The sequence below is a fragment of the Nipponia nippon genome, unplaced genomic scaffold, assembly GCF_047370975.1.
Source record: "Nipponia nippon isolate SJK-2023a ecotype South Korea unplaced genomic scaffold, ASM4737097v1 scaffold_10, whole genome shotgun sequence".
Taxonomy (NCBI): Eukaryota; Metazoa; Chordata; class Aves; order Pelecaniformes; family Threskiornithidae; genus Nipponia; species Nipponia nippon.
Genome location: NW_028262291.1, coordinates 3856909 through 3869638, shown reverse-complemented (window position 1 = coordinate 3869638; position 12730 = coordinate 3856909). Strand labels below are relative to the sequence as shown.

At 47.6% G+C, this 12730-nt stretch overlaps 2 protein-coding genes across 5 annotated transcripts in view; both read right to left on the bottom strand.

The window, feature by feature from the left end:
• Positions 1–1756, bottom strand: part of LTO1 (LTO1 maturation factor of ABCE1) — a 31935-nt gene extending 30179 nt beyond the window's left edge. The window contains exons 1-2 of one of the 4 annotated variants that reach the window (XM_087742832.1): positions 1587–1756; positions 888–993 (exon numbers count right to left, since the gene is read on the bottom strand). In XM_087742832.1, the coding sequence (XP_087598958.1) occupies positions 888–993; positions 1587–1651 (171 nt within the window). In that variant the 5' untranslated portion in view covers positions 1652–1756. The remainder of the gene's footprint in view (positions 1–887; positions 994–1586) is intronic. The other 3 variants (XM_087742816.1, XM_009461392.2, XM_087742825.1) reach the window with 3 other exon arrangements.
• A 4723-nt stretch (positions 1757–6479) lies between these two features.
• FGF19 (fibroblast growth factor 19) lies at positions 6480–11502 on the bottom strand. The gene is made up of 3 exons (XM_087746716.1): positions 11268–11502; positions 11082–11185; positions 6480–7754 (listed from the first exon to the last, which is right to left on the bottom strand). The coding sequence occupies exons 1-3, from the start codon at positions 11500–11502 to the stop codon at positions 7422–7424; spliced, it is 672 nt and encodes a 223-aa protein (XP_087602842.1). The 3' UTR covers positions 6480–7421.
• Positions 11503–12730: the final 1228 nt, after the last annotated feature.

Genomic DNA, 12730 nt, shown 5'->3' with positions numbered 1-12730 from the left:
CATTCCTACTGTTCTTTCTGTACATAATTAACTTTCTGACACCTGAAAATATCAAAAGGCCAAATTGCCAAATTACCCAAAGGGCTTCAATAGATAGAATAGATTTAGATTTGTGGTGCTGTACTTGAAATAAGGCCTGCCATGAATCCCATAGTTCAGCTTCCCAAAGCTGAAAAAATCCAGTTCAGGTCCAAAAGTACTGTAACTACATTGTACAGCACTGAACACACTCCATGTTATGCTAAACTTGAGCTGGACATATGATACAAGTTAAGGTGCCTCACCACCACTCTCCAGTCCTTTCATTTCTAGGAAGGCTTATTGATTCAGGTATGCCATTGCGTGAGCATGCCAACACACGGAAGTGACTCCATGTACTAAAGAATAACAATGCCTCAGCCAACGAACTCTCCCAGTATTAGAAATAACGACGAGTGCAATGGAGGCACCCAGAATTGCCCCTTTATGCTTCTCCACCCAAGGTGTCTCAACGTTCCGTGTTTTTCCCTAATGCTGAGCCACAGGAGATGGTATGGGGGGCCTCTAATCACAGTTTTGGGTTACAAAAATAAATGAACAGTCCGTTGTCATTTTTTTCTGAGCAAGCTTGTTTGATTTGTCTCTTCCTATCCCCCCTTTCAGAAAAAAAAAATATCAAAATCTCATAGAGTAAATAAGCTCAAAAAACACTGAACCATCTATTTAACTGTACGAATCAAAATACCACCTTTAAACTAGTTTTATGGGCCCTCTTGGATACATACAAAGCAGTATAACATAGCAGGTCTCAGACTACCAATATATTGGTCTCTGCCCAACAGTTTCTGTATTACAATAATTTCCTAATGACAAAAACATTGCGATTCTCAAGTATTTTCCCCATTTACCTCAGACCCAATCTTGGCACCGTGGAGCGATCCATACCTCCTTCCCTCAACAACTCCAACGTGACTGCCTTCAGCATACCCCTCCTGATACCCCTCACCATGAAACCTGTGAAGACAGCAGAATAATTTTTTAGCACCTATTTTCATTTCATATCAAACTCACGCTGCACACAAGGAACTCACAGAAATAAAAAACATGCTGTATCATCTCGGAAAGGCAACTGACCGTATTTAGAAATACCGCGTAACATTGATTTAAATTAAGACGCAATTACGAACGCTGTGACCTCTTCAAACAATTTTATAATAATTTGCCAAGAACAACATACTCTGCAGCCCAGTACTTTCACTAGAACACCACAGCTAACTAGAAGTTCACAACTCCGAGTCAAGTTTCCACAGGGTGGAAGAGCCGAGATCGAGCGGGTCGGTCGCTCAGCAAGAGCAAAGAGGAGAATTTCCCCCGCCCTTCTCCTTCTTCGCCCCTTCCCGGGGCTCATTACCCGCCCTTCGCCCCTCACTTTTTCCTTCTCAGCTCCTACTGCCGCCTGTGGAAGCCCAGGCCCAGGCCCAGGCCCGGGGCTCCCCTCCCTTCCCCTAGGCCGACCGTTGCCCGCGGCAAGCGAGGAGCCCCGCTCCGGCCCCGCCTGCCCCCCGAGGTCCCCGGTGCCCCGCTCAAGGCTCCCGCACCAACCCCACCTCTCCTCAGCCATGACGATCTCATCAAACATATCCGAGCTCGGAGACGCCGCCGCCGCCGCCATGGCGCCGCCTCAGCCCGACGGCGGCTCGGCTCCGGCCGCGCCCCCCCGCTCGGCATGGCGGGAAAGGACGGCGAGCCGCAGGGGCCGCGCGCCGCGTGGGGCCAGTGCGCAGGCGCGCAAGCCCCCCCCCGCGCTGGGCCTGGGGCAGCGAGGGGGCGTGGCCATGTGAGGCAATGGCCACGCCTCCTTCGGCATCGCCACGCCCCCGCGGCGGTGGCGCGAGGTCTGCCCGCGAGGGGGCGCTCGAGCGCCGCCAGGGGGGCGCGGGGGGGGGCGGATCCGGGGCACCGGGGGGTCCGGGGGGGTCCGGGGGGGCCCGGGGCGGGGGGGGGGTCCGCACCGGGGAGCGGGGCCGCCTCTGATCCCCTCCGCCAGCCAGCCCGGCGCTGGGATCGCGGGGTCCGGCGTGGCCGTGGGGAAGGCTCGGTGCCCCGCCGGGAATCGGGGCGCGAGCTGGAGGGGGCACGGGGAAAAAGTAGCAAAACCAGCGAAAGGATGAATTGTGCTCTTTTTTCCCATGAAACCATCAGGAGTTGTAGAACCCGGAAAAAAATATTATTGACGATGAATTCTTTTGTCTGATTTCTTGGCCTTATTTTCTGGGTGGCCCAACGCAGCTCGCCCAGCAGCCAGCCCGGCTGCTGCTCCCTGCACCCCGAGCCAGGGTGCGGGCGCCGGCGGTGGGAGGCTCCTGTCCGGCCCCACGAGTCCTGGGCTCCGATACCAGCCAGGTTTTGAGACGTTTCTGATTTTCAAGTAGTGTATTTTTGACGCATATACCCAAAACGTAAATATTTTTGATGTAAATACCCAAACCAAACTTTACTGTGCCATTCTAGGCTGCTTTGTTACATTTGTTTGTTATTACAGATCAACACTAGTAAAAGGAAGCATTTATACTTATCTATAAACATACACTTTAATGTTAACTTACACTTTCATTTTCCAAATACTTAATGAAAATGTGGCTCTGGGCACGCCAAAGTAGTCTGCCAATCCAGATAGGGGTACAGGGGGTCTGTTAGCCTCCAAATCAAACACAGGAGGGCAGAGGACTCAAAGACAGGTTTAAAATCCAGAGACGGATCTAAAGAAAAAATAAAACTACATTAGAGTGAAAATAAAGTCACGCTACTAAAGGTTAGCTAACCAGATGCAGCAATCACCGTTCATTAAAAATGCTCCATCGCAGCAGGCTACACTGATTTAAATAGAGCGACTGTAGTCAGTGGGCCAGCTCGTTTTCTCATTAATTTAAAGTGTAGACATCACTGGATCTCACATGAAATCACTGAAGGATTGCCAGGTGTGAATACCTACCTGCTCTACAACCACACAATCACAAGCAAACACATGTTGTCCACTGATGTCAGTGGAAATATAAGGTGTCTTTGAAGGTTTCCTCTAAGCTTGGAGCTACAATTTAAATCTTGCTTTGGAAGTTAATGAAAAACAAGTTCTTTGATCTCAGTAGGTAGCAGGATTGATGAAAAATGCTGAAAATATAATAATGTCCTGGCAAGAAGACTACAAAACACTAGCCTCAATTTGGGGCATTCTTACTTACCTTCAACAACTGGTCTTGTCCAACGGGGCTCCTGATAAACTTGCTGTGTGCCTAGACTGTCACAAATTCACCCCGAATTCAGAGTCCTAATGATGTCTTTTCTGCACTCCCATTCGCTTCCAAAGGAAACGCAGCTCTGCTTTCATCGTGTCTGAAGCTGCCTGAAAGGATGGTTGGCTTCCACACATTGTTTAGGAAAGAAAGTACATTTATTTAATTTATTGTGTTCTCCATTCATATAGAAAGTACACCGGCAGAATAGAAAGAGTGGTCCCAAGTTTACCACGAACATAGCTTCAGTGCTTTGAGCAGAGGTAAAGCTGATATTATGGCTCCTGAATAAAAGATTTATAGCTTTTTACACTTCCCCGAAGTGGAAATGGAGATGCTCAGTATCTCCTTTCCTACAGCCTTCCCACTACTCTAACAACTCCTATTTGCACATCATAGCTTCTAACTGAGACTTCACAAGGAGACATTTGACACCTGACCTTTAAAAACCTTTTAGGGCTGTAAAATGTACTATTGCAAATGAAAGCACTGCAATTGTCCTACTGTCTGAGAAACTATGATCAACCGGGAGGTATATCGTGAATGGTGGTAGTGGTGTTTACATTCCCACAGAACCAAAGGCAATGGTGTTTCAAGGTTTTGCACACCAAGTTCCTGACCGAGTCAGGTGTCTGATGGTAGGGAAAGCATTTTCCAGAAATCCTCCCACCTCAAGCTGTGATCTTGTCAGATTTTATAAGCAAAACAGCCAGGTCTGGTCAGAGCTTGGATGGGAAACCTCCAAGGAAAACTAAAGTGCTCCAGGAAGCGGTGTGGGTAATTTAGCTCCTGGCATTCTTCCCTCCGTCTGAATAAATATTGAACCAACCTCTAACCATGCTGTTGCAGTAAGAAACATTGTGCTGCTGGTGGAAGACGCAAATCCAAAGGTGTCAGCAAACAGGGTCACTTGAGAGCTCAAGATGCTGTTCGGAAATATAAGATTGCTCATCTTTGTGCTCTTGAGCAACATTCACTAACGACGATGTTACATCTACGTAAAAATCTCTCACTGGTTCAATTAAACAGTGTACCCTCTGAACTCTGTTATTTGCTGTGTTTCCCATCAAAACTGTGCAATTTTTTTAGCAGAAAAGTAAAAGTGATTTTTTTTGACCAAACTTTAAAAGTTCATATTTTTTTGTTTTCTGTTTTTTTATTTTTTACTAAAAGGTCTTGAAAGGTACCTAATGTTCAGAGAAAATACAGTGTCTGATCAAAACCAGAAATGAAAAACAGAAAAACAGAATGCCCCAAGCCTGAAAACTTTTGGAATAAAACAACTTGAAAATCAGGACTAGATCTTCCAGGACATGAGGAGCGGGAACCCTCCGGATGTGTGGCAGTGGCTCAGCACAAAGGAGAATGGGAAACACCATCGGAGATGTTTGCCAGCCAAGAAATCTGCAATTCCTGTGGCTCACAGCATTTCCAAACGGAAATGTTCAGTCTCTTTTCCTGCCAGAAATTTGCATCTTTTTCAGGCAAAAACAACCCGTTTTCTCCCTGGCTGCACTGTTGAGTATGGTTCCCATTTTTAAAAGAGAGCAGCCTTCCACCCACAGGTTTTTTTTCATTTTGCAGGTGGATTTTGCGCAGCCGAAGAAGAAGCAGAGAAATCACACCTGATGGGGAATTTTTCCATTTTCCCAAGGAATCACCTCCTCCATGCAGTTAGAGGTTAAAAATTCATATTTTTTTGTTTTCACTCCTTTCACTGTCCAGCACCTTGAAGGCTGCCAGCAGCGTGAACAGCAGGGTTTAATGACATAAATGGAATATGAAAGGGATGTTTTATAGAATAGCTGAAAATCCACAACTGCTTTATTGCCGATGAAGTATAACTGATGATGTCTACAGGCAGCACTTGCTGGCCTAGATCTATAACTACCTGAAAGGAGGTTGTAGCAAGGTGGGTGTTGGCCTCTTCTCCCAAGTAGCAAGCAACAGGACAAGAGGAAACAGCCTCAAGTTGTGCCAGGGGAGGTTTGGGTTGGATATCAGGAAAGATTTCTTCACCAAAAGGGTTGTCAAGCATTGGAACAGGCTGCCCAGGGAAGTGGTTGAGTCCCCATCCCTGGAGGTATTTAAAAGACGGGTAGACATGGTGCTTAGGGACGTGGTTTAGTGGTGGGCTTGGCAGGGCTGCGTTAATGGTTGGACTTGATGATCTTAAAGGTCTTTTCCAACCTAAATGATTCTATGATTCTATTCTATGATTGAATGATGAGGAATGGGAGGAAAACAGCCGGACACACTCACACAGCTTAGAACTGAGCTTCACTCATTTGCTGTATTAAGAGAATAACAAGTTAGGACTAGATGGAGTGACCTTCACATATCCCAAGGTCAAAATTTAATGAGCTGTTTCCAAAACCCTTCCGTAACAGAGATACTTTTCTTAGACTTGCTGTTGCACATGGAGCTCATCAGTAACCGACAGCAGATAGGCTCGAATTCCAGCCTTGGCATTCACTGCCTAGCTTTGGGAAAACACCTTCGCAAGGGACTCCATCTTCACACGTCTGCTGCCGAGCCAGATGCCACAGTTTGCTAAAGCTCCCTGAATTCTCTAGACTAAAGGAGTGACAAAAGAGCCAGCTAGATTTCTGTGTTGAAGATGATTTTTTTTTATTGCAAATGTACACATTACACTATTGATACCGCACAGAAATTTAAAAAGCTATCGTTTGCTAAAATTTTATGATTACAAAACATCACAAAATTTGTTACAACTAAAAAACCCACCTTCAAGAGTATATAAATAGAATTTTGAGCATAAATAACAGTAACAAAATAAACAGATGTATGTATTCAATAAATTAATTATAAATATTGCATTGGCAATGAAGTGCTAGGTCAGAAGAACACCAGTATTTCCAGTAGAACTTTTTTTTGTATAGAAATCTCTATCATAAATGAACCTTTGGAAACGAGTAGAATCCCTGAACCCTTTCCTCACATTGCTTTTTTTTTTTTTTTTCTTTTTTTCTTTGGTTTCACCTTGGTTATTCCTTCATCAAATTGTTACAATGGGAGAACAGAACTGGAGACATCAGACATCCGCGTTTTGGCCACGAGGTACTCATAACCCCTTCCTGCAAGAAGAACGGCGTGGCTGACCCAGTTCTGCGGCATTTAAGTCACTAAACTGTCTCTCCACTGATTTCCACGGATGCAGAATCAAGCCTGGAAGGGACTTGAAAGAATTGCTGATGGTTAAAGGTTAAACACGAAAACCTGTTTTGCGATCGATTTGACCTATACATCATCCATTTTCAGCCTTCCTCTCCGTTTGCTAATGACACGCATGCTTATATACAACAGAACCTTAATTTAAATGCTAATTTGAACTGCTCATTCCCTACCTGATGAACATAAATGCTAGTTTTGTGCACTCTTCCAACCACACACTGAATCCTCACTAATGTTAATGAGAACTCTCTGCTGGATGATGCTGATCCCACAGTGAACATAAATTAGCCTTTAAAAGAAATCAAAGATCCAGTTTTCCAAAGTACCCTTTAGCAATAAGGGAAGGAAGAAATTTTTACCTGTCTTCCCTTATTTCCTAAGCGAAGAAAAAGCACAATATACAAACAGAATTGTTTTTTCAGTGGTATACTTTCAACAGAAAGTTTTCCCAAAATGTTGTCAGCAGCTTTTCAAGAAACAGCGTTAACTCTAGTTCACATAACCACATTTGCTAGGTTTTTCCTTAATCGTGTTGTGTTCCAAATGTTTGTCTTTAAGGCCTCTGAAGCTAAGAGATCATTAACCTCTCTGTGACTGGAAAAAAGGTTTTTTGCGTTTGGTGCTATGAACAGAAATAACAGGTGAACATACATGGCAATGAAGTTGATGTAGAAAGATTATAATTATTTTATCATCACCATGGTAATGGAGGAACTCTGATGAATCTGTTAAGCTTTTCTTATTTAATCCTTTTCCAAATAAAACCATGGATAGGCAATTCTTTAGACTATAGAATAGCCTCTGGGCACTCATCTCTTACAGGTACAACACATGGCAAGGAAAAGGCTGGCTCTGTACTGAAAGATACAAAAAAGTTCGAAATATCACTACATGAAAAGCTAAAAACCCTGCAGTACTCTGCAATATTTCTTTAAAAACATGTGTGTGTGACCAGAGTCATTTCTGAAAGCTGGGGCTCTTCACCGGCGACAGTTTGGAGGTGATGCCAAAGGGGTCCATGCTGTCCGTTTCGAGGGGCGAGGAGTACACCTCTGGTTCAAACGCCTGGCTGTAATCACCGTATTCACCAAAGTCTGTTGACTCCACGGGCACAGTGTTGATCATAGGTAAGAAGTGAGACAGTGGAAGAAAATCTTTTCCTTTGAACTGTTGTCTTTGCTTGGCACTACTCAAAGACACCGATATTCCGTATTTTTTTGATTTATATACGTTATAGCCGTCTGGACGAATCTCCTCTTCAAAGGAACAATCCTCAGTGGAATACCTGAGCTGAACAGCAAGAAGTAACGAGAATTACAAATACACCCACCAGACTCATTGCATTCAACCACAACATAAACCTTTGATGCAACCAGCCCTTCTCCCTCTGCTGTCAGTGGGGGTGTCCCTCTGGCTTGTCATGGGTGCCCCAATTTGGTGCACCTTGCAGACCCCACTTCCAGATCCATGCTGGTGAGCTGCCCGCTGCCTCTCTGCCTGGCTGCTGCAGGGATGCAGGTGGGACCCACTGTGCTGGTGACTGCTCTTTCAGGGATGGACCACAGCCACCGAGATGAAATGCCCTGAAGTGCCCTGAAGTGGTGCGGCAGTTGGACTAGATGATTGTTGTAGGTCCCTTCCAACTAAAATATTCTATTCTATTCTATTCTATTCTATTCTATTCTATTCTATTCTATTCTATTCTATTCTATTCTATCCTATCCTATCCTATCCTATCCTATCCTATCCTATCCTATCCTATCCTATCCTATCCTATCCTACTAGAGCTCCCCACTTTGCACATAGTATGCATTTTGGGTTATGAGGCTGATAAAAGACCTAATCCAGAACTCCTGAAGTTCATGCATATCCATTACGTGAAATAAGCTTTGAATCCTGGACATGTACTTCTCCACAGCTACCACACTTATCCTGTCCTGAGCACAGGGAAAAAGAATCTCAGATGACAGTGCTCATTTAGATAAACTGTCCTTAATTGCTGACAGTACTTAACTGGAGTCACGAGCCCTAACGCAACAATCCTCGGGTATAAAACTGGCTCTATTAGAGATTTTTGTAAGGGCTTCAGGATCAGGTCTGTAGAAAGACAGTACTGTCAAAGACAGCACCTACACAAACATGGCTGAACAGTAAAACGATACTAAAAAGGTAACTGCTGGGGTTTTTTACTCAGCATTTACTGAAATTACAAAAGATCAGTTAACACAGTGCTGTTTTCCCATTACACATTAGTTAGAACTGTCAAATTAATAACAGTGCAAGTTAAAATTTTGTACAGAAGAATGTATTTTCTTAGGTATGAACTTGCCAAATTACATTTGTGATATACTGTACAGATAGTATATTAGGATTTGGTATCACCAGGTCAGCCCTTTCCAGATCCTTACACGGCACTGTATTTCTTACAACTCTGGTGCTATTTCGGGCTCAGCCACTGCAGGTGATTGAACTCACGGTCAATAAAAGACAATTGCTGATTATTTCTCAGTCTGCAGTGATAAAAGTGTCCTTCCACAAATGCTTTGCCTGTCTGAATAGAGAGCATATTTGATACTCTTCAGTCCTTTCTCAAACGCCCTCAATAATATGGAGTACAATTAAGTGCATGCATTTGGTTGTCTTTTAAAAGCACTTTTTAAACTAATCAAGTAATTTTAAAAAAGGCATTTTCTCCAAATAAAATTATGCAATATTTATCTTTCTGCACACGTTATATCTCAGAAAAATACCTGTCTATGATACAAACTTATGGCTGAACTGTTAGCTGTCTTTATTTCTACGAGTGCCCAGCCTCACTAACAAGGATGATGAAATAAAAAAGCTTCTTGAGCAAGTGTGCGTTACAGGTAAGTTATTGATTGCGCCCCCCACGTCTCACCAATATCATTCCCTCTTCATTTCATTGGGATTGTCTCCAGCGTATTTTTTTAAACAAGTACCAAACACACTTTAAGTATTTCCAGATTATTTTTTTCACAGGAGGAATATGTCAGTATATTCAGCAGTTACACGATTTCCCCCTAAACTACAGACTACAGCACATTCAAAAATCAACCCTAGTCATCAGTTTTCCAGTGTTAAAAAAGGGCATGTTTCAGGAGTGCAAGTGGTTGCCGAATTCAGTCCCCAGACACCGTATTTGCCCTTTCGTTTTTCCACTCCTGAGCGTAGCGCTGATAAGGCAAAGCATTGCCTGCAGAGCTGCCTGCCCGGGCTGTTAGCAGGGAGGTGACAGCAGGTGTCCGCAACACAGAGATGTGACGGTGTGGCAACATGCCGTTGTATTTTCAGAAAAAAACCCTGCAATTAATACTACACACCAACAAACCCAGTCTCAATCAAGGCATGTGCGTATGCCTTCAAAACAGTGTCATATGCAAGCTATTTTAAAATTCTGTGACTGCTAAAGTCCAGCCGGCAGCTCTGATGGGAGCAGGATCCAGGCTCTGCTTTGTTTTCATTGACCATTTTCCTTTGGATATACATTAAAACATTAAGGTAATAATTGACCTACCATATCGTCTGAACCTATGCACCTTATCACGGCATCAATTGGTTCTAGCCCAGAAAAGCAAGGAAATTCATAAAGAAAGGCTTAATCCTATGTTAACTATGCATTCAAAAACATCACTACATCAGTACTGCTCTTACTAAAGATACTGGGAGTTTTGACAACGGGCCAAGTCCTTGCCCGATTTAAATCAGCAGAAATTTTGCCAGGGTAATCAAAGCAGAATCAAGCTGTATCTTTACTGTGGCATAATAAAAAGCCATCGCTCTGTGAAACTCAGGCTCCCGTAAAGCAGATACACACAGACCGAATCTAAATCTTACCCTTCAAATTCTAGAGTTGGCAGCTTATTCGTGTGGCTTAAAAAACAAGTTTATATTGCTGATAATGACTAGAAGATACCTAGGGAAAAAGCATGACCTAACAACGCAGTGTCAGCGGGTCGCTGAACTTCTCAACCTCTCGGAGCCCCACAGGTGTGCCGTTATCACAGGTCAGACGTGAGGCAGGGGAGAAGAGTCCTTCTTCCCCTTGAAATCCTATTTCTGCTTGGTACTACCTAAGAGATGGCAGCCCCGTGTTTCTGGGACTTGTACGCCTGGCAGCCATCTGGCTGCATCTCCTTTCCAAAGGAGTAATCTTGGGTTTTTTTTCTACCTGACCTGAACAGTGAGAAATTATTCAGATTCTGTGGCATGACTTAATTTACTTCTGCAACAGAAACGCAGCCACCCACCGATGAGGCTTTTTAAACTTAAACGCAATTTTGCCCTGGATTTTATTTTCAGTATATTTTGGCAGGGGACATTCTTCGCTTTCCAAATGGTGTTTCCTTGCTGCCTTCTAATAATCCCCACGGCCTTCCAGGCGGTAACAGTGACAAGAATCACCGGTCCTATAGAGATAAGGGGGGGTGGGGGGGACCTGAAAGCTTTGTTAACCCATTACCAACCGCAGCGATAAAAAATAATATGTCAGCCCTTTGGTCTCGCCTGCCGTTTCAGCGCGGTGGCCGGGGTGGAAAACTCCCTCGGGAAAGGCGATGCCGGGGCAGAGCCACCGGGACCGGGGGCATCGCATCTCACCTGCCCGTGCAGCCTGCCCGCCTCGTCCATGCAGAGGTAACGGGAGCTCCGCACGCCCTTGATGGCCACGGTGCGCACCGCCACGGCGCGGATCTCCAGCAGACCTGCGGGGGAAGAGGGAAAAACGGCGTTAACTCCGCGGCCCCGTCCCGCTCCGGTACCGGTACCGCCACCGCCGGTACTCACTCTGCGGGCTCTGGCTACCGGCCGCGTCCACCCGGCCGTCGCCGCCGATCCGTAGGAAGCAGCTGAAGAGCCCGTGTTTGCTGGCGGTGTAGAGGTGCCGCAGCCGGATGGGTTCTCCCCAGCCGTAGTTAACGTGCGGACCGGCGTCGGGCAGCGGCAGCGACACGGCGGCGGCGGCGGCGGCGAGACCCAGCAGCGCCAGGGCGGCGGGGCGGGCGGCGGGGCGCGGCCCCATGCCGCGGCAGGGGAGCGCGGAGCGGCGCGGAGAGGCGCGGAGAGGCGCGGAGCGGCGGCCGGGCGCTGGCTGCGCTGGCTGCGCCTCGGGGATGTAGCGCGGGCGAAGCCAGCCCCCCGGCCTTTTATAGCTCTCCGTTATCAGCCCGATCGATTCGGCTGCATCCAGCTCCAATATAGAGCCCATTTCATAGCGGGAATTGGTCGGATCGGTCACTCCCCCCGAAAATATTGATCGGATGACATCATTTCGCAGGGGACACCTTGAAGTCGCTCCCTCCCCATCCGCACCTCCGAGCTTTCCCCCCCCCCCCTCCATGCGAGTCTCCGGCCGCGCCTCTCCCGGTCGGGCCGGGGCCGGAGCCGGACCCCCGCGGTCCCGGCTGCCCCGAGGGGCCGGGACGGGCGGGGGCGGGCGGCACTGCCGGGCCCGCAGCCCCTGCCCCGTGTGAGCGCCGGGAAGGGGACCGGGGGGGGCGTGTGTAAATCAAAACCCATCCAGCGGCTACGCGGAGGTGAGGGAGCCAGCCCGGGGGTGAGGCCCTAGCGCTCGCCCATCCTTTATTTCCCTTTCCAGAAATAAATTCCGCCTCCGGGGAATGCTTTTTGAACCTCGCGAAGGGAAATCAGCCTCAGGCAGGGCAGGGCAGGACCCTGCCCCGCTGCCGGAGCCGCTGCAGCTCCCCGGCCCCGCAAGCCACGGTCGCCTCCCCGGGCAGGGGCCGTGCCGCCGGGTGAGCGGTGCCGCCGTGCCCTGTTACCGGCAGCCGCGACGGGGCGGCCCGGTACGGCCCGGTCTGGCCCCGAACGGCCCTTGCACGGCCCGGTACGGCGCCTCTGGGCGGGCCGGGGCTGCTCCCGGGCTTTATTGCCGCCCGGCCATCCCCGGCTGGGTCACTAGATGGAGCCTGGCACCTGGGATGCGGGCTGGCCTCGCCGCCGGGGAGCTGCGGCCTGGGGGGGCTCTCCAGCTCCTCTTCTTCCCCATTTGTACAAAGAGATTGGCGGGGGGGGGGGGGGGGGGAAGCGTGTGTAGCAAAAGAGCATTGCCCCCAGCCAGCGGCCCGATCGCAGCATCAAACAGATTTTTCTTCTGGGCTGTGCGTGGATTTTTCCACGCGGGCTCCAGCCCGGGAGCTCACTCAGCGAGTGCACCAGGAGAGATGGGAAGAAGCAGGCACACGTATTTTGGTTTGTTCCACGCTTTTTGCGTCTCAGGGGCACTTTGG

Coding starts and splice junctions, on each gene's coding strand:
- FGF19 (XM_087746716.1), bottom strand. CDS start 11,502: ATGGGGCCGCGCCCCGCCGCCCGCCCCGCCGCCCTGGCGCTGCTGGGT. Junction 11,186..11,267: donor CGGTAGCCAGAGCCCGCAGA/GTGAGTACCGGC, acceptor CTTCCCCCGCAG/GTCTGCTGGAGATCCGCGCC. Junction 7,755..11,081: donor CGGGCAGGCTGCACGGGCAG/GTGAGATGCGAT, acceptor CTTGCTGTTCAG/CTCAGGTATTCCACTGAGGA.